The 20,102-nt window shown below is 42.0% G+C and overlaps 1 protein-coding gene across 2 annotated transcripts in view; it reads right to left on the minus strand.

The window, feature by feature from the left end:
- Positions 1-20,102, minus strand: part of afap1 (actin filament associated protein 1) — a 59,593-nt gene that overhangs the window by 24,261 nt on the left and 15,230 nt on the right. For both annotated transcript variants that reach the window (XM_053416770.1, XM_053416771.1), the window contains exons 3-6: positions 18,572-18,654; positions 2,914-3,022; positions 2,593-2,804; positions 2,278-2,457 (exon numbers count right to left, since the gene is read on the minus strand). In XM_053416770.1, the coding sequence (XP_053272745.1) occupies positions 2,278-2,457; positions 2,593-2,804; positions 2,914-3,022; positions 18,572-18,654 (584 nt within the window). The remainder of the gene's footprint in view (positions 1-2,277; positions 2,458-2,592; positions 2,805-2,913; positions 3,023-18,571; positions 18,655-20,102) is intronic.

The following is a 20,102-nucleotide window of genomic DNA, read 5'->3' on the forward strand; positions in this document are numbered from 1 at the left end:
AAGGCTGTATTTTTCCACCATTCTTTGCTCAATCAACCAAATTGCACACACTAGAAATCTTCTTTTTTTTTTATCAGGATCCTAAAAATTGTTCTGTAGGAAATCCATGAAAATGTCCTGAGCTCGGAGTTGAATGGAAAGTGAAACAAATAAAGGATCTTCCCCCTGATCTGGATCCATACCAACATTTAATGGGTTCTTCCCTGACCAACACCACAACCCACCACCAAGTTTCATTGGAATCCATCCAGCTGTTTTTGTGTAATCTTGCTTACAAACAAACCAAGCAACAAACAGACAGGGGCGAAACATAACCACATTGGTGGAGCTTAAAAGACCGTTGTTTCCATCAGTGGTCTGCCGGGTAAAGTTGGTCCACACTTAAATTTTAAACAAGGCCTTTGGTGAGGATGAAAAAAGAAGTCCAATAGCCTGGTAGCAGAACTGCAGCACAAGGGAATAAAGTTGGCAAAAGCTGGAGGCCCAAATAATTACAAAAAGGCCGCCGCACAAATGGGCAAGGAGGAATCTTAAAAATAGCACACAATACACAGTCGAGGACAAACAAGGAATTCCAGGAGGTCCTCAGGAGAAGTGAAGGAGTGCAGAGGTGAGGAGGAAAGAGTTGGGGGGGCCTGTTTTTTTTTTTCTTTTAAAATCCAAAGACCAGATGAGGTCTGGTTTTTTTTCCGTCCTGCGATTAAAGAGAAAAAAAGAGTCCCAGAGGTGTTTGCACCGTACTGACAACAAATAGACGCGGGGTTTGAAAAGCAGAAAGCAGAGGGGGGTCTGTTCGATGCCGACGGGGGGTTGGGTTTGTTTTGTGGCCTTGTCGGAGCCACCCAGAGGGAAAGATCAGAGAGCGATGATAGGAGATGATGGGGGGTGAGGGTAAGGGGGGGATGAGAGATGGAGAGGAAAGCGATGGGAGTAGAGACGAGAAAGAAAACATCTTCACATCAGAGTGAAACACATTTTCATTACAAACAGCCAAACCACTGGCCACACAATATCAGGAAAAGGCCCATCCGGAGGATCTGAAGCCAGGTTATTCTTGTACACAGCTACACCCTTTATTCTACAGTGCTGTTAGAAGAATGGAGGCGACAGAGCGTCTAAATGTATCTCACTGTCAACAATATTCAAAATGAAACCTGAAGGCTGAGACTTTCACCCCCATCTGAACTCTCCCACTACGGTTTCTGCAGGGCACCATCGAATGCTGGTGTACAGCCTGTTGGACAGCTCTCTACTTTGTGCAGTGAACCACAAGAGGCTGTGGTTCAAAGACAGTTTGGTTTTCGGCCTCTTCACTGCTATGCAATCATGTGTGACATTTGACACAGGAGAAAAAATATCGAGATAAATATTCCCATAAAAATCTTGATTTTTGAGTGGTGTAAATAAACCTACTCGGTGGGGCAGGACTTTGGCAAACCACAGGAACCTACTGAGCAGTGTGAGATGAATCGGGTGCCATAAAGGGGCCACAATTCACACAGTGGGGCCAATTATATGTCCAACATCCACGTACAATTTGTGATTCAGTAAAGTGCAAAGTTAAGCTTTGTATTTATTAGCAAAGCATATTGTTGCTTCTTCAAACACATTGTGTACTCCAGCATTTTATTTGTGGGTAAATCTCTGCTAAAACTCGCCAAATTTGTTACCATATTGTCTAACATTTCTGGGGTTCTTGCTTCACTTTGTATCTAGTGCTTGTTTCTTTTCCCATCAACAACAAGGGGTTTACAGTTGTTGCAATGTTGTTTGTTTTGTATAGCTTCATCGTGGCTGTCCTGCATTATCCATTTCCTGGTGGACTGGGAAGTTTAATTATGGTCCAAAGGCAGTTGAATAGTGTCAAATACTAGGAAAACTGCTAAGACCACACAGCTTTAATGGTTCTTAATGCTTGACAATACAGTCTCCACCCAAGAACAGCTTGCTTATTTTGTTCTGGTGTGTTTGATCATATCATGTGGACTTCCTCAGCAAATTAAGTTCGCTCACTCTCGTCCAAAATTAGCTACAAAGATACTTATCTGCTGATAGAGGCCAAGTGACATAGCTAAAACTTAAAAAAAAAAGTAGACTCTGATTACAGATTATTTTGTAATGTGCTCGAGTATTTTCAAATTAAGTATTATGAACCAAGAACTATGCAAAGTGGTTTTAGTGAGCGTGTTTCCAAGTTGAACTGTTATATCTGAGCTGTGGAACAAGTTTTTCTGCATCAATATCATATGACAGAAAATACATGGTTCATTGTTTTACCTTGAGCCATTCCTCGGCCTGTTCTTTGCTCTGCACAGCCAGCACCAGGGCGTCCGCCCCCTGGTGGACGATCTTCAGCTCATGCTTCTTCTTCTTGCCGTCCTTGGGGATGTGAGTGATGCTGCACCCAGACAGGCTCAGCTCCATCTGAGGGGTGTGGTCTTTGGAGGACTTGTAACACTGTAGAAACAGAGAAGGGGACAGTTGCGCTAGACTAGAGGAACCAAACATGATTCTGCTGTAATGTTATGTTGTTATCTGTTGTAGATAACATTGGCCCTTGGTTATGCTAACATGAACACGAGTGTCCCTTACCAGCAGTTTGTTATCTTTGATGACACAGAGAAGCTTGGTCCATTGGCCAAAGCGTTTCTTGCGCAGCAGGAATGCACAGATGCGGGAGTCCTTCACCAGATCCATGGACGCTTCCTCAGACGGCCACTGGTGACGCATCTTCTGGCCCTTCCCATCCTCCTCTTCCTCATCGTACGACTCGTAGGAGCTGCTCATGGCGTCGGAGTCATAGTCTGAGAGGGAGATGCGAACATGCAGACGTGAATTTCATTTGCTGTTCATTACAAAACATGAAAACATTGAGTCTCGCCGCAGCAGCATGGAAATGAACACGTCACTCACTGGAGGTGATGTACTCAGGAGCTTTCCCAGGGCTTAAAGGGACCGCTTCCTCATAGTAGCCTTCGGGCAGAGAGGAGCTGGGCAGGGGAGGGGGGCCGTTGTTTGAAGACTGGAGAGAGAAACAAGTTTCCACTGATTACACTGAAGTTGACCTGCTCGTTTTGATAACTCGTTTTAGCTCTTTTACACATCGACTGCTTTCAGCACTGATACATGTCACAAAGTTCCCCAGGCAACGATTTGATATTTTCATACTAAATTAGAGTGTTTAACCTTTTTCTCTAAAACAATTGGAACATGTTTAACTCAATTCATTTAATACATTAATACCTTATAAGAACACACAGCAAAATGCACTGTGTCATTAATTATGATTATTAAAGGAGAAACCAAAATCTGCTGTACAGTGCAACATATACACTGCACGACCAAAGTGGGGGCAACCACTTAGAATTTAAATTTTTTTTCCTGTTTAATTCAAAATGTGAAAAGAGGAGGCTGAGAAAGAATGCTTATAAGGAAGAAAAGAAAAACAATGACAACGTAGTGTGTGACAGAGAAAACAAGTGAGTGGCCAAGATAAGTGTTGGTTTAAGAAACGTAACCTGAAGTCTTGTTAGAGGCATTTATTACTGACTGGACTTGAATTGAAAAGGGATTTAATAACCAAAGCAAAGAGGCAAAGAGAAAAACAAATTCATTCCTGACTGGGGAAGCTACAGAATATAGTCCACTATAGTGAGGGCTATAGGGGTGTAATGGCTCCGTCCTTCAGGTCCGCGTAACAAAGTGAATATCACATGAAAAGAGCAGGTGTTATATGACACACTCACTCACACATGTTTTCCTCCATATTTGTCTTACCGATTGAGGGATGTTTTGGATACACATGACACTTTTTTGGGCTACATGCTCAGTATGTAAACTTAATAGGAATGTATCACGAATCATCAAATACATAGAAAGAATGTGTTTATTGTATTTACTTCAGAATTTCTCAGTTTTCTAGTTGTTCCTCAAAGACCTGATGTTTTTTGTCAGACGGTAAAAAAGTTATTTTCTTGGGATAATGCAGTATTTCGATAAATCTCCACTGTTGTTTTACACGCAAACTAATAATTGCTTGTATATGATCAGTGTTGTGATGTTACAGTTCATCCAAATAACAGTTTGTTATAATTTCCAATAGACCAATTAAACGACAACAATGTGTTCATTCATTCAATCCTTGCTCAAAGGACACCAGAGGAGTAGAGTATGGACTAATAAATCTGGAGTCTATTCACACCGCCAGTACCAGACAACCTCAAAGGGCATAAAAGAAGCTGCAAAGACCTGAAGGCCACACTTCAAGTCTTCTTTAAAGCCACTTTCCCCAACTGTGGCCGCATGGCTGCAAACGTTTTTATTCAACGGAAAAAAAAAACTCTTTGATTTTTCTTCCGAGTGTATTTATTGGTGGCAGGTCAGATTTTTCCGCTGATGGGCCGGTTACAAATGGGAGAAACTCATTAAATGTTTGGAAACTATACGTGCTATGGGCCATTGGTCACAGCTGACCCAACCAGGCGGCAGTGATGCAGTGATGTCATCATCCACTTCTGTGGCAACGTGGGACATTCATAAAAAAATTTGGCTGAATTACAGCCTGCATGTCTGACAGAAAGTATGCGTCACTGTGCCGTGACACTGGACAGTCCACCATTATTCTGCTGTACTGAAAGGAAACTACTGGATTATATTTTAATAAGTAAATCGCAGAATCACAAGAATGCCAAGAACAATCTGTGAGAGAAATTAGACTACTACACAGCTTGTGATTTTCTTATTGGTAGGTCCTAGTTATTTCTTTTTTCATCGGATGAATCGGATGTGTCTCAGTTAGCTGTGGGTGTGCAGACCAAACATCTCATATGAGAGAGTGCCGGGAAATGAGGATAGTCTGTTAGTGTACGACCTTGTTCCTGACCTTTGGACCTTTCTCTTGTAAACCATATTCCTCTGGTCCCCTGAATCAAATGTTGATTCAGGGAAGAGCATGCAGTTCTGGTCCCACTAAAAGGGGAATTGTGATACTGAGGTGAGTCTTACAATAAATAATAAATGAAATACTGTGCTATTGGTTTCAGACTGTGTTTTCTTTGATCAAAAGGACAATTTCTTACCGCTGTTTCAAGACAGAAAAAAGCCAAAGATTGCATCTAACCACACTTCCTTTTTAAGACCAACACACCCATGAGCTATCAGATGGGCACAAGTGCATATTAAACACTGTGGGCACTGGTTGGAAGAATGACATGAAACTAGCAAAAATCTCATTGCACCAAAGGATGTCGGGAAATTGCGATGAAATTCATTAAATCAAAAATCACATTATATTGCTGTTTAATTTCAAATTAAAGCTAGGGTTGGTGATCTTGGAAAAGCTAGCAAGACCAGGCTTCTCTTTGAAAAGATGCAACTAAAACGTCCCAGCCGCTCCCATCAACCTTCTTGTCAAAGCTACGCCCCCAAAACACAAAATGTGCACTGCCTGAAAACTGCTTGAAGCAATGTTTTGCCATAGTCTCTGCTTCATTGGTGTATGTTTCTACTGGTGAAGACTCAAACTGAAAAAGGCCAACAGGGCAGTTAATGACATAGGTATGCAAGTTCTTTCCCTTTCTTTCAAACACAATGGTTATCTTCACCTCCCTCTTCCTCTATCTTTAACCCTCTGTTTAGTGAACAAAAAAGATCCACGTAAGCAACTCATTTAACAGCCAGCCTTTCCAACTGTGCTTTTTTTCACACATGCCGCAGTGTAAATGATTTTCTGAGGCAGTCTTGGTTTACAATGCAAAGATTAGTTTATTCTTCTTCTTCTTCTGTCTTTTGTCTCTGTCAGAGCACCCCCTCCCCTTATTAATCCTCCCCTTCATCCTGCCTGTTTCTCTTTTTACATCTCGAAGTCAAGTGCTGGGGCCAGGCCACTGAGCAGAAACCTTATCGCATCTCCTTTGAGGGAAAACAGCATTTGGGTGAACTCATTTCTTGGCAGGGTTACGCTGCCCCGCTTAAAATCCAGCGCCGCCAGCGTTCTCCTCCCTAAACCAGTCCCCCTCCCCAAATAAGTAATCCCCTGGAGAGGAAAGAAAGGGAAAGAAATGAAAAGAAAAAATCACTCGACAATCAAACAATAGGGGGAAATATTAGGTTAAAGAAAAGGATAAAAACTGGACTTGTTTGTGTCGATGGAGGCGGATTGTTGATACGAAGTCGCAAGCTTCATGTCTCACGTCACAACGTCTTCCTTTAGGAAACCTTTTTACAACAATAAGACCATTAATAATCACGCAGAAACCGATTGTTTGGGTAAGCTTTTTTCCCCTGAGTGAAACAGAATACATTACAACGCACTCCAGAGAATGTGATCCCATTGCTTTGCTATGTAGTGACTCAAAGCTGAGAGGCACATGGTTGAGGAGAGTGTGTATGCATACATACACAAACACACACTGTGACACACACAAGTACACAGACGTGCACATAATCACACAGTCTTTTACTTTTTCCTCCTTTCTCCAGAACAACAGCTTGGTCGAATCACACATGTGATCTGCAGATAAATTACGGCAAAGCAGTTCACCGCGGTCAGTGTGCACACCGTCCATCTGCTGGCCGTAAACACACACGCACACACAATGCGCGGATAGAAACACAAACAGGTCCACAATTCTCCTCCTACTACCTCTGCTTCAAACGCTCCACAGATCTCCAAAACATCCGCTCACTATCCTAATATGGCAGAATCCCATCCGATGCAGCTCAGATACGAACTCGTAATCTGCTCAAATCAGTTTCCTTCATCCGCTTCAAATGAGATTCGATTAGAGATAACTGTTGTGTCGAACCACGAACCAAATCAATATCTTCAACGGCCTTTACTGACATGTTGAATTAACAGAAAGAAATATTCTGGACTCAAGGTCAACTTATTGTAATCACATCATCCTATAGATCTGCCCTATTGTCAGGGATAATTTTACCGTAATGGGGACAAAGTTAATTTTGTGCATCTCTGAATTTTTTTCGACAGTTCTACTGTAATATCTCAAGGTAGGCTGAAAAATAATCTGATAAATCATCAATATTATGTTAAAATTTTTTATATCTGGATTATTTACAGTAGTATACTTAGATTTTGTCAGATAATACACTGTTCTTTGTTTTGTGTTTTACTTTAAGTCTCTTTAAGTAGGATTCACAGTTTTTTTTACTTTAAATAAAAAAGATTAATATAGTTTGGCACACTTTGCCTCCCACATTTTGAGATCGTTAACCTACGGGGCAAAAGATCAATCGCTTGCCATGATACTTCATCTTTTGGAACAATTACCAAACCATGACCATGCTTTCCACAAATTCTTGAGATTTAAGGTCAGGTAGCCAAACCATGATGATGAGAGTTCTTTAAAGCATTGCCAAACCAGTCAAGTCTTGGCTAGCCTAGTTGAAGCAGTGGCCAGGGGAGGAGGTATTCAGGGGAGGAGGTCATCAGCAGAGGATGTCTTCAGGTGCTGCCCTTTCAAATATTTCCACCCTTGACTACAAGACTCTCCGGTTAGTGAGAAGGCAGTGGTGGACGGCTCACTGCCCCTCTCCTCCTGATGTCCACCTTGCCCCCTTCATTCTAAACCAGAGCCGTCAGGAGGATCTATTAGCTTCCTCTTCTAGTAAAAAGGTTCCTTGCAGACTGAATCCCCAGCAGCCCACCTCCACCTTAAACAGCCATGTCTGCCACCCTTGGGGTTTGCAATCATTGACCTGGTTTTGACATTTTCTATATGTAATGAGTTCTGCTACTTTCTATCGTTTGAAAAGGTTCGTTAAAGCTAGCCCTGCTACTTGGCACAACTAATTGAATAGATGGAAGAATGCCAAACTGTGCATTTTTATCGTTTACTATATTACTCGCAGGCATAGAACTGTTTTATTTGTTTCCTTGAGAAATGTTCTCGTCAAAACTATTATGGAAAACTCAGGGAAAACGTATCCTTTATTAGAAAGTGTAATACAATGGAAAAATAATATTATTATTTTCATACTTTATGGAACCTCAGAACCACTTACACTACATTGCATGTAGTGTATAGTTTTAATGTCCCATCGTGGTAAACGAGCTGTTCCTCTCGGACAAGGATCCATTTCTAAAGGAAACACGATCATAAGTAGAGCATCACATATAGGTCATGTGCACAGATGCAGATCAGAATGTCAGAATTCCACAGTCATAATGTGTAATTAGGTAGCGGTAAAGGAGTCCTGAACTTGGGTTTGGATACTTGGGAGTGGGAGGACTGTCTGCAGCTCTGGCCCTGGCATGGAACTCACATCCAAACATTTATGCTAAGTATCCATTTTAGCTCTGCGTAGGAGGACTGGAGCTGAATAAATGTTTCTGCCACGGTGCCAGTGGGACGCTGGAATGGATAAACTGAGTGGACACAGGAGAGCCACTCCCTTAAGAAAGGATTTGGAAGGGGGGGAAACTGCATTTCCCATGATTCTTGGCAAATAACCAAGTGTATAAGCACATGTATGTCACTTCACTTCTAATGGATTTTTTGCACTGCATTTCACTTTACTGTTGAATAAGTTATTTTGGGAATTCAAGGGTCAATAAAATGTCTCGCTTATTTTCTCTATGGACATCAATAGTCGCAGGCTAGCTGGAGACCCCCTGTGGTTTCAATGGTTGAATCATGAGTGAATAATATCTGTTATTTCATCAGATCAGTTTACTTTCAGATTCTAGGTAAAGTTTGGGAAGAATTCGTCAACTATGTCACTCTGTATGTTTCCATCTTCAACAGCAAGAAGTTCTTGGTTTTCAACAGCTTCGATTTGTGCCTCTCACTGGTTTCCTCTGCACAGCAACGGCATCAGAGGCTCATGTGTATTTGAGTTTTAAGAGATATTCATCATACCAATCCGACAGAACAATACAACTATTAAAACTGATCATGTAAGCATTGTATTCAGCAGTTTATGGCACCTATATATTTTGGTCAATACCATTACAAGTCCACAGAAACACAAATACAGGTCCAAAGTGTACTCTTCCTGAAACCGCTGTATGCTCGTGTGAACTTTGTGAACTTTAACTACAATTTGAAAGACAAAAAGCTATTATGACAAACTAAAAAATACTGAGCAGACGTTCAGTTCCCCTGTTTCAAGGATTAGAGGTGGAGGTTGTGAGGTTTTCCTAAAGCTTTATTTATCCAGAGGAGGGTTTTGCTGAGGTCTCTGGTCTTCACCAGCACCACCCTGCTTCACAGTTACACACACTCCCATCTGGGAGCTGCAAACTGCAACCACAGTCTTCTACTGTTTGCTTCTGGTCATCTCCCCACTTCTACAACTCAAGGTTAAGTGCCTTGCTCAAGGTCACTTGGATAGTAGCAGGGTGTTACTCCTTCGCTTTCCAGACTCTTGCAGCTGATCCCAGCTGCTCGTCTCATATCCAGGCTAATGCCACCCGCATTTATTCAAGCACAAGTGTTTTCGGCCTTGTCTCTTGTCAGATAAATCAAGGACTGACTGAAGGCTTCATATCAGTTGCTGCCATATCGGCGGTGCTCCAAACATTTTGACCAGTATGCAAGAGTTTAATTCTTGTCAAACCATTAAAACCTGCAGTTATACCAAAAGGCACAGAAAGGTCAGATTGGACAAAACACGGACAAATATCCATGCGGACAAAAACCCACACCTTCCCCTCATGTTTACTTTGAAGCTTAAGCATGAGGTCAAACTAAAGCAATACGCTATTAATTGAAGCCAGACTGCAGGAGAAGATGAAAGCACAAAGAGCAAGAGGTTATGGTGCTAGTTACCCATCATCCTCTGGGTTGTCCTGCCTTTGTCCCCGGATAAGCCAGACACAACTAGCTTCTAAAAAGAAATAGCTTATAACTTTATAGGTTCTAATGACAAAAGAAGTGGCTGCTTATAACCTCAGTAAGTGACATATTCCGTGAGCCTGTTACTTAAATGGAGCATTGTGTTGTGGGTTGATTGTAGCATTATGGTTACTTTTTAAATGTGTTGTCTTTTGAGCTATTCTATGGTTGCTGCAGCAGAGGCAGCTCTCCAGCAACGTTAGTGAAAGCCTCATTGTGTGGGAGAGGAATTTAATGTGTATGTCAGCTGATTAGTCAACTCACACTCTTTACAATAGAGGCCTCTTTTACACCTTATACACACACAAACTAGTATATGCAATCAAACACAGAATGTGAGTATCAGGGGAAACAAGAAAACAAAAGAAACATTCGACTGTGACACCCAATCTCTGTAAAACTCCCCTCTCTGCAGGAACTTACGGCCATTGCCAAGCTCAAGATCTGCCAACCTCTGCAATACAAAGCGAAGTGTTCCACCTCTGTGTTTATACATGAACCACCCATGCTAGTGTTACCTCTGAAAAAACAAAAACCTTTCTCACAGCTCCCCAATGTTAAAATTCTATTCTTCACTTCCTTTTCATCGCTTTCCCTCCTTCCTGCCTCGGGCTGGCGAGTTAAGTGTGTACTTTGCGGGACAGGTGCATTCAGCAGAGGGCCATTACTGGCAGATGCCCGAGCTTGCAGGCCGAGCTGAAAAAACAACCGGAGAGTGAGATTGGGTTGGGTGTTTCCTGCATTTCTCTCACCTCACAATGAGGTGTAAATGTGGGTCAGTAGCTGGTGGTCCATGGCTACAAAGTAGATCAGTGTCTGGAATGGAATCAGTGGGCTATACTACATTTAAAGTATTGAGTTACATAGGCAGGAAGTGGACTATGCCATCCTTCAGCATTTAATGGAGGGTTCCGATCATATATTATGGGAGTGACGTGTTGCTTCTTTGCAATTCCTCAAATAATATAAGTATCCCTTAAAGTTGTACAACTACAACACTTTCCCAGTCACCTCAAACCCTGTTGTATCTTTTACATTTCTCTATTGTAATAAAGACAAATACACCAAATATGTGATAAACTATGTCGATCCATCAGTCAGCGTCTGACACAAAGCTGTACCATATAACCTGAGTGATTTCAGTTCACCGTGTATAATGTTGCCTTTGGGTTGAACAGGACACCCACAGAATAGGTCAAACATTTTCCCAGACCTCTATCCTTTCAACTGAAAGTCTCAAGTTATTTCCCACCACTCCTCACAACGGCACTAACCTTACTGTTAAGTTGGAAAGTAGAATACTTTGGCAATTTTCTGCTTGATTTACCCAAAAAAGTTATAGATTAGAGACTGTATTGAGATTAGACGTAAATCCCAAGAATAACTATAATTTTAGACTTAGAATTTTAGCTAATTGCACTTAACATCCCAGAGGTTATTTTGAAGGGATTGACTGATCAATAAGTTATCAATGCATTAGGAGGTATGTTTCGGAGCATTTCCCCTTTTCTCAATAGTTTGTTTGAGCAGGAAAACCCTCAGCCAAGGTAGGTCCTGCTTATATGTTCCTCCTGCACACAAACCAGGCCCGGCCCTTTATAACAGATTTGGATTTTCTGGCTTTAGGCATGAGCAGCATACGGGTAAATAGAGATTCTGTGACTCAAGTCCTCCCGCAGTCTGTTCGCCGAATGATCAGTGATGATACAGTATCTCCAGATATGATCTTCTCATGGTAGCTGAATTTAGAGAAAGGTTTAGCCAAAACTGCCAAGTCCATCTTTCTCTAGTTACTGCTCTAATAAAGAGACTTTGGATTTCCTTCAGTTTGTTCCCTTCTTTTCTTTAGTACTTTAACAATGTCTCATTAATTGACATTGAAGACAAAGGATGAATGAATGACAGGGCAATTTCAATTAAAGGTGAAGGCCAAAAGACGTCCATCTATCAGCAAAAAGTCCATTCACTTTATCCATCAACGACCCCAGCACTTGATTTGGTTTAGCAGTAAACTGTATTAGTTCTTTACCCGACTCCAGAAATAGCTTCAATTTTCCCTCAGTGTGTTATTAAGTCACTTCTATCACTTCATATGTTAGGGGGGAAAAAACTGGCATTGTAAAAAGCCTTCGAAAGCACTTCAGCAGGAAAAAAAAAAAAGTTGTGAAATAGGTTTTCCATCCGTGCTCCAGTTTCTCAACGGGGACTTTTTCCAAAGAGTGTCAGTATAAGTAGGCTGAAATGTTTCTGGCCCCTTGGAATTAACTGTACTGTGGGCTTGTGTCACTTAGTTAAAGCCCACTGCTCACTATAGTTAAGACTTAATTAATCTCCAATTTGCCACTTGTTTGGTTACCTCAGTGACAAAGTGCGACGCCTTTTCAACAGGATCTGTTAAACCGCCTTATTTCCCATCTGAAGTCGATGACACAATCGTGGTGATGTCATTGAATCTCTGCTGTGGTTGACCAAACCGCCAAGTAGGGGAGCCCCACAGAGGAATTAAGTCAAATATGAAAACAGATTTATCAGCACCAAATGGAGACCAAACCGTGCCATGTGACAAACTGCTGAAGGCAAATCATTTCAGAAGACGTACAAAAGCAGACCGAGCTCAACTGAATATGTGTGATTGCGAGCCAACTCACAAGCAATCCGTAGCTTGACAAAGCACTGTGACACATTTACTTGCTACAATGTGTTTCCCCTTCAGGCTAGAAAACATTTGGTTTGGCCAAATACAGCAAAGGCCTCCATTTATTCCAGATACAAAGCTGCTGGTCTATGGCCACCGACATTGCAGTGACTCGCAGTCGGTAAGAAATGACTCAGGAAGATGGCGGTTTCAAACAACTAAGATCCTTCCCGATGTCCAGTGATACCTAACAGTACATAAGAGTGCATTTAGACGTGTGTGTATACTACTTACTGTACACATAGCCTGGGCTGAGATGCAGAATTGTCTTTGAAAGTGCTTGAGGAGTAAAGGGGGCTGTCTGATTCAAAATGAGAAGGGGAGGAAATTAATTCCCAATCGGGACTCAGACTGTGAAGGATAATGAAAGCCTGCTTGCGTGTAAACAGCATGTCCATCACATGAACATATTTCCTAATGTGCCTCTGCTTTAAGTGCAAAGCAAAGAGCGAAAAAACACAATGCATGGTGTGATCTTTGGAGATGCAAGTGTTTGGTCGCGTTAGACGGGTAACTTGTTTCAGTGGAGGAAAATCTGTTTAGGGGTTAGGCGAGGAAGGAGAGGAGGAAGGGGCGGGAGAGGAGGGGAAGGGGGTGGCACCGCTCTCCAACATCAACACAGATGGAAATCATTTGTGTCCAAACAAGAGCACTGGTCCACATTCTGCTCGAAAAGAGCCTCGCAGGATGCCGTAAGGGCCGTAGGATGCACCTGATGATGTGACTTAAATACTGACTGATGCACGACTTTTATTTTCAACAATAAGAGCTAAAACAATTAGCAAAAAAGCCCAATATTGGCTTGTCCCAGCCTTCTCTAAAATGTAATGATTTGCTGCCTATATCTGGTTTGTATCATTGCAAACTGAGTTTTAGACTCAACAGTCAGAAAACACACCCAATCTTTACAATTTGGGGACATGTTAATGACTAAATGGCGATTTAATTAATCTCAATATGCTCAGAATTGTGATTAATCATCCTTGGCTGTTGACAGGGTATTACCAAACAGGCAAGTTGATGGATGGCTTTCAGTCTTTCAAAAACTGAGTTGAACCTTTTTACATCTTGCCCAGAATTGCATGCTCTTGCACAAACTTGAGTTCCAGATTTTATAATGCATCACAGGCACCACAGCTCTGAATGGTTTCAAGGCTGGGGTGTGCATTAAACTAAACAAGTTGTAAGACATACGTCTCGCACATTCCAAATGGCCAAATGAACACTGGGCAAAAAGCTTTCCATCATTAGGGTTGGTTAACAAACTCAGTGCATTAAATGGACAAATGATGCCGATACGACCAAGTACTTACTTATTTATCTGAAAACTAGGGTGGGTAATCCTGCAAAAGTTAGCAAGAGTGCCTCTCCCATCAGCCCTAATTGAAGCTCCGCCCACAAAACACATGAAAGTGCACTGCCTGACAAATGCTAGTAGATGACTTTTCCGTGACTCCAAAACTTCTGACTATCGTCTCTGCCTCAGCAGTGTATGTCTCTCTGGTTGAAGACTTAAGGAGTCCCAGACAGGGTCAGTGCAGGCAGGTAAGACGGTTAGTGACAGAGAGGTACCCTGACCAACCATTTCATTTCAGTCTTTCCAACTTTGCCAAGTTTTGTCAGATGGGTCAAGGCGATGACAAGCAGAAACAGCATCACTGACATCTTCATCTACCAAGTCCATTAAGAAAAAGATAGCTGGATTAAGTTGTTGTGGGAGATAACTGGGTTGATATTAACTTAGCATATACACTAGCTCGACCCAACTCCAACATTTCTGTTCACTTCCTTGTTTACGTTTTGTGACAGCATGACACATGAACTCTGTAGAAAAAGGTTTCGTAACAATATTCCGACGACTAATCAATCCTTGAAAGACGCTTGCTGTTTTTATGTGTTCAGTGACGCAGCTCCGCTCTCCATCTGGAAGCCGATTCGTTTCTCTCAATGCAGCCTAATGGAAACACACTTCATTTACATTTGGGGGTTTTTCAGGACTTTAGTTCAAACTGCTTGACAGCTGGATGGAAAGCGTTCACATGGCGTGAGGCAGTCCGCATGATCATGACAGGAATGTGTCTCATGCCAAAGATAAAAGAGCAATATTAGCGGAGCATAAATCCTGGATGAAAAAAGAGACAGAAAGAGAAATTGAGAGATTATTATAGTCTCCAGTTGGATTTGTCACATTTAGTGGTCATTACAACCTAATTAGAGCCAGACCTTGTTTTTTTGTGAGTGTTCGCGCGTGGCACACGACACGTTGTAAAATGGTGCAGCAGAGATCCTCTTTCTTAGATCACTGGGGAGATTTATTAGGTGAGGGCTGTGGAGAGGATCACACTGAAATGAGGAGATCCCATTTTCTCTCTTAGTGTGTTCAGTATGTGTGTCTGCACAAACCAACCAGATATGCTGATTTATACTCGCGCCTGCACACACACACCCACATGCACACAAACCTACACCCATGAACAGGTCATGAGTGCCTTTGTTAATGACACCATGGCTGGAATACCTGAACACTCCACCTTTGCATATTTAAAGCTTGTATTTTCCCATCATCGTTACATTTACAAAATAATCTTAATAGTATGAAAACTACACATTTTGTTAAACATCTTTCATCCTTAAATCTGAGTTGATGCGGGTGCTGCTACTAATAAACCAAATTGAACTTGCACTTTGAATCGCCTTGTTGAAATGTGCTGTATAAATAAACTTGCCTTGCATAGTCTTGCCTAATAAATGAAAGGGAAATTCAAATGTGGCCAAAGAAGGTAATGTCCCACACACATTCAATGCCTTCCCTGGAATGATAATAATATTTATTTATATATTTAGTTATAGGATTGACCGAATGACAAGATTTCAAGAGCTTTACAGGAAATGGTCTGAATATGTCCTGTATCCAAGTTTGATCGTCAATAACAAGTTTGCCCCTCGGGGGGACCCACTGCCCTGCGACAAAGTAACATACACATCATCTCTTTGTCTCTTACTTAATGTCTGCTACTGTTAAGGCTAATGAGAGTCACACATGTGATTATCATGCATCGCAAACAGTTACACCGTGTGACTACACTAGCATGTCTTTAACTAAGCTGACTGTCCTGAGGCAACGTTGTCACATGTCACATGTTTTGCAGTAATTTCGACAGGCTTAGCTGCTAAATAACACAATTCACTACTCAAATTCCTTGCTAGTTGAGAATGGATCAACTAACCCACATAATCGAATTCATAAAAATAATAATATTTGAATTTTTTTTCAAGTTTGACAAAGTTTTTGTTTTTTACACGAAAGTTTGGTTTGATTAGTTATTTGAAGCTATTAAGAACGTGGTGAAACGTCATGCTCGACAGCTGAGGCTGACTCACGACCTCACAACCGCAGCTCCATCCCCCATTCACTCCTTCGCAGACCCTGGCTCCACATGAACAGAATGGGAGTATTCGTAAACAGGATATTTTCTGGGTTTTCTGGATAGGGGGGAGGATGTAGACACGTGTGGTCCATCTTTACATACAGTCTATGAGACGGCAAAAAACCAATGACCTATTTTAACATGGTTCTAGGAAAATGTTTTTACCTGGACACAACTTGGCTGCAAACCTGATAAGTTACACACTGCTGTAGGAGCATGATGTAAACTAAAGATGGCCTGTGTTCAAATCCATATATTCTGCAGGGATGGAATGTAACATACTGAGTAACTGAGTAAACTGAGTGTGTACACATAATGGAGTTTCTGTATAGTTTCAATACTGTGCAAATGGCCACCTCCATTCTTCCCCTGAGCAATTTATCATTAGCACAATAATACTGTCACTTCCCCAAACATTCACTGTTGTGCTGCAAATCCACTGAGGTCCTCGGACTAATTATTCCTTATATAACAGTGCGTATTTAAAATGGCTGCCACAGGCTTTGGGACTTGACTGATGCATCTTCTGAAGCCGCAGGCTCTCAGTCTTGCAGAGAGCGCTGGTTTGGCTCGGCACTGAGCCTTGACGGGTCACAGACAGACCGTGGCCAAGGCCGTCTCTTCCTCCTCCACACTCCCCTATTCTTCAGACATCTCTCTCCTCTGTGTTGCACACATTTAAACACGACTGAACAGGGTGGTTGAGTGTTTCGTCTGGACTAGATCTTCTTTATTTCTTAAACCCCTCAATCTGTTTACTCCTTTTTTTGCCTCCTCTTTTGCATTCTTGTCCTCTCGCTCTCTACCGTCCTTTTGACCATTTATCTTTTTTCTCCCCCTGTAGCCTGAGACTTATACAACTTAAAAGAATGGAGGGTGGAAAGAGAGAGAGCAGAGCAGCTTTTTTTCCTCCGTCTGGACGGCTTATCCAGAGGTCAGTGTGGAAATGTGATGAATGGTAATTTCAGAGCAGAGAGACGGCAAGAGAGAGACACAGAGCTGGAAGAGAATAAAAGATAGAAGCTGGGTTTCCATCCAAGTATATTTATGAGAACTGCACTTTACTGCCGCTCTTCTGCATGTTGGTATTTTTTTATTATATATAGGCTACATTTCCAATTAGCATGTTTTAGTGTTGTAATTGTTGGCTCTGGCTATTTAATTTTCCACCCTTTAGCATTTCTTCTATGTTGCTCCAGCATCACATCAGTAAAATGTCCATCTTGCCCGATATCATGCGTGCTGCACACTGCCAATCGAGAGAGAGAGGGACGAGCTGAAATATGAATGAGTGTGTGTGCGCACGCTAGCGTACACTACTGGGCAATGTGATACCCTCAAGTTCTGGGACTATCATACAGAAGCAATGCAATTAATTTATAGTAATCATCTGCTTATAGTAATCCATATGGCTCGGGACAAACGTCATCATTATAAGCAGTTGTGTTGATATTCACTCACTGCTAAGAAAATGTAATTGTTCTGGTCTTGTGACAATATGAAAGTTGTTAGTAGACGCTTAAGTACACAAACAACTTCCTCAGTCAATTGTAATGTGGCTTTTCAACAGGTTGATAAAAAGTTGAAGAAAAGGAAGGGTGTAGTGAACAAACAGGACGGGGCTTCCAGTCGTAAAAGAAGAGCCCTGCTGTACCTTGTATTTTCAAAAGCTGATTCGATTGTAGAATGGAAAAACACTTTCCCAGAAAAACCTGGGCTGTCGTTTCCAGACACACACACCGGAGGAAGCTGAGGCTGTGCACTGGTTCTAATTAAAAACTGCGTTGTAAGGCCTTGTGTCTCTCTTTGTGTGTGTGTGTGTGTGTGTGTGTGTGTGTGTGTGTGTGTGTCTGTGTGTGTGTGTGTGTGTGTGTGTGTGTGTGTGTGTGTGTGTGTGTGTGTGTGTGTGTGTGTGTGTGTGTGTGTGTGTGTGTGTGTGTGTGTGTGTGTGTGTGTGTGTGTGTGTATGAGAGGATGTAGAACAAGGAATTGCGGCTTATTGTTATGGTGAGAGGGTTTGTGAGCCAATCACAGCCACCTGCTTTCCATCACAGGCATCTGCTCCAACATTAAAAACACACCCACACACACACACACACACACACACACACAAACACACACACACACACACACACACACATTTGCTACAATAGAGACGTTAGAGTTGTCACTGAGTGTCAGGGTGATGCAAGGCTTGGTGTAGACAGGAATGGCTATCCTTACTGTAAGTCACTGGAAGAACTCATCTTTAATGAATTTCATGTCCTAGTGTATTACCAGAATCCCATTGCTCAGATCTGAATTTGTTAGCGATGCCGTAGCAATAAGGGACACTTATGTCTTTCACCTGTCAGATGTCCAAAGCACAGACTGGAACTGTCTCACTTATACCACAATTCAACAAGGTATGGTGACATCCTACAGAATACACAGTATATATTTGTGTATTGCTATTTATATACACATTTCAAACTGAACATACAGAGAATCATGGTGTCCACTTGTTAAGTTGGTGGCCCACTTCCAGTTAACTCGGATGTTAAAAGTAACAGGTATCATGTATCTTGGGGTCAGAGTAGGAGTCCTACCAGCCAGGGATGCGGGATCGCAGGGAGGGGCATCTGGGGGGGGGCCGGCAGACCGCTGTGGATCTCTGACTTGAATGAAGGCTCTGAGGAGAAGGAGAAGAGAGACAGAGGAAGAGGAATCAGAGGGAGTTCTTAATTATATGTCCATGCTGGCGTGAAGAGGAGGGACTTTACAATAGTTGATATTGGAAAGTTCAATGGGAATGTTTTCTTCACCGTCAGCGTGTGTCCCAGTGATCATTTCTTTCTTCCTCATTATGTGTTTGCGTTATAGGAGGGTTACCACAATGACAGCGTGGGGTTGGGCTGACAGTTTAAGAAATTTGCATGCCTAAATGACAGTATTTGCATGTCCATGACAATGACGAGACACGAAACACTTAAATGTCACACTCTGTTGAATTCCTCAGAATCGCTTGGTTTACACATTGTTGCACAGTGGTGTTACAGAGTGGTGGTGCTGACAGCCGTGTGCACACAAACTGACAACAGCCCAGTTAATTATATACAGCTGATACCAACAAGCATTGGCTGGTTTCTTGTTTTGAACTGCGACAACGACGCACAGCGCCAATATTAGTTGTTGGTATGTAACTCTAGATTGCTTATGCATGAATTATTAGTGTGTGAGCTTTAGTAAGACTTAACTTAAGTTTGAGCTGTGGATATTGTAGAGCCGTTATAAGAAATTTAGGAGACGTATTATGTATAATAAGTATTTTTCATCCTGAGATATTTGTCTTTTTCATCCTTTGTGTGTTAGAAAACAACATCATTCACTCGTGGCGAGGAGTCCTGCGGATAACCTCCTGCTGTATTCTCACATGGGCTCATTCGGACACTATCCAGAGTTTTTACCAGGAGTCTGGCAGGAGAAGCTCCAGAGAATGTCCACAGCAACTGACTCGGAGATTTGCGTTCCCACAAACAGCCCCTCTGGATAATTTTTGGAGATATGTATATATCTGAGAGCAGTTAAGGGGGAATTGTTTGTTGGAAGAAATGAGGAGCAAGTGGTTAAGCTTAATGACTCCATGTCCCTACTCTGAGTTACGGATAAACGGTATTTAGCCAGCAAGTGCATCATGGGATCTGATGACAGCCACTCACAGCAGGTCGACCTGTTTCTGCACCCAATAGCAAATCTACAGCAGGAACTGGGTGTGCTAATGTGTTTTATGCATTTTCTGCACTATACCACATCTACAATTATTTCAATAAAATATACACAAGCCTGAAAAGAATGTTGGCATTAGAACCTCTAGACTTGTTAGGACAAGAATTGAGTCCCAGACATTGAGGTACACAGAGAAAAAACCTGGCGAGCAAATGTTATATCACAGACCCTTTGCAAGCAAGCGGAGGAAACATCTCAAACTTATCTAAGCAGGCATCTGGATGAGTTCAGGGTCAGTGAGTTTCAGTTGTTGACTCTATATCTTAACAACATGTCATGAAATGTTGCTGTTACTGTCAGCACCAGGTAATAAACTCGTGACAACACCGGGAACAAAAAGATGTGTCGGCCCTT

Source organism: Pleuronectes platessa, chromosome 23 (assembly GCF_947347685.1).
Source record: "Pleuronectes platessa chromosome 23, fPlePla1.1, whole genome shotgun sequence".
NCBI lineage: Eukaryota > Metazoa > Chordata > Actinopteri > Pleuronectiformes > Pleuronectidae > Pleuronectes > Pleuronectes platessa.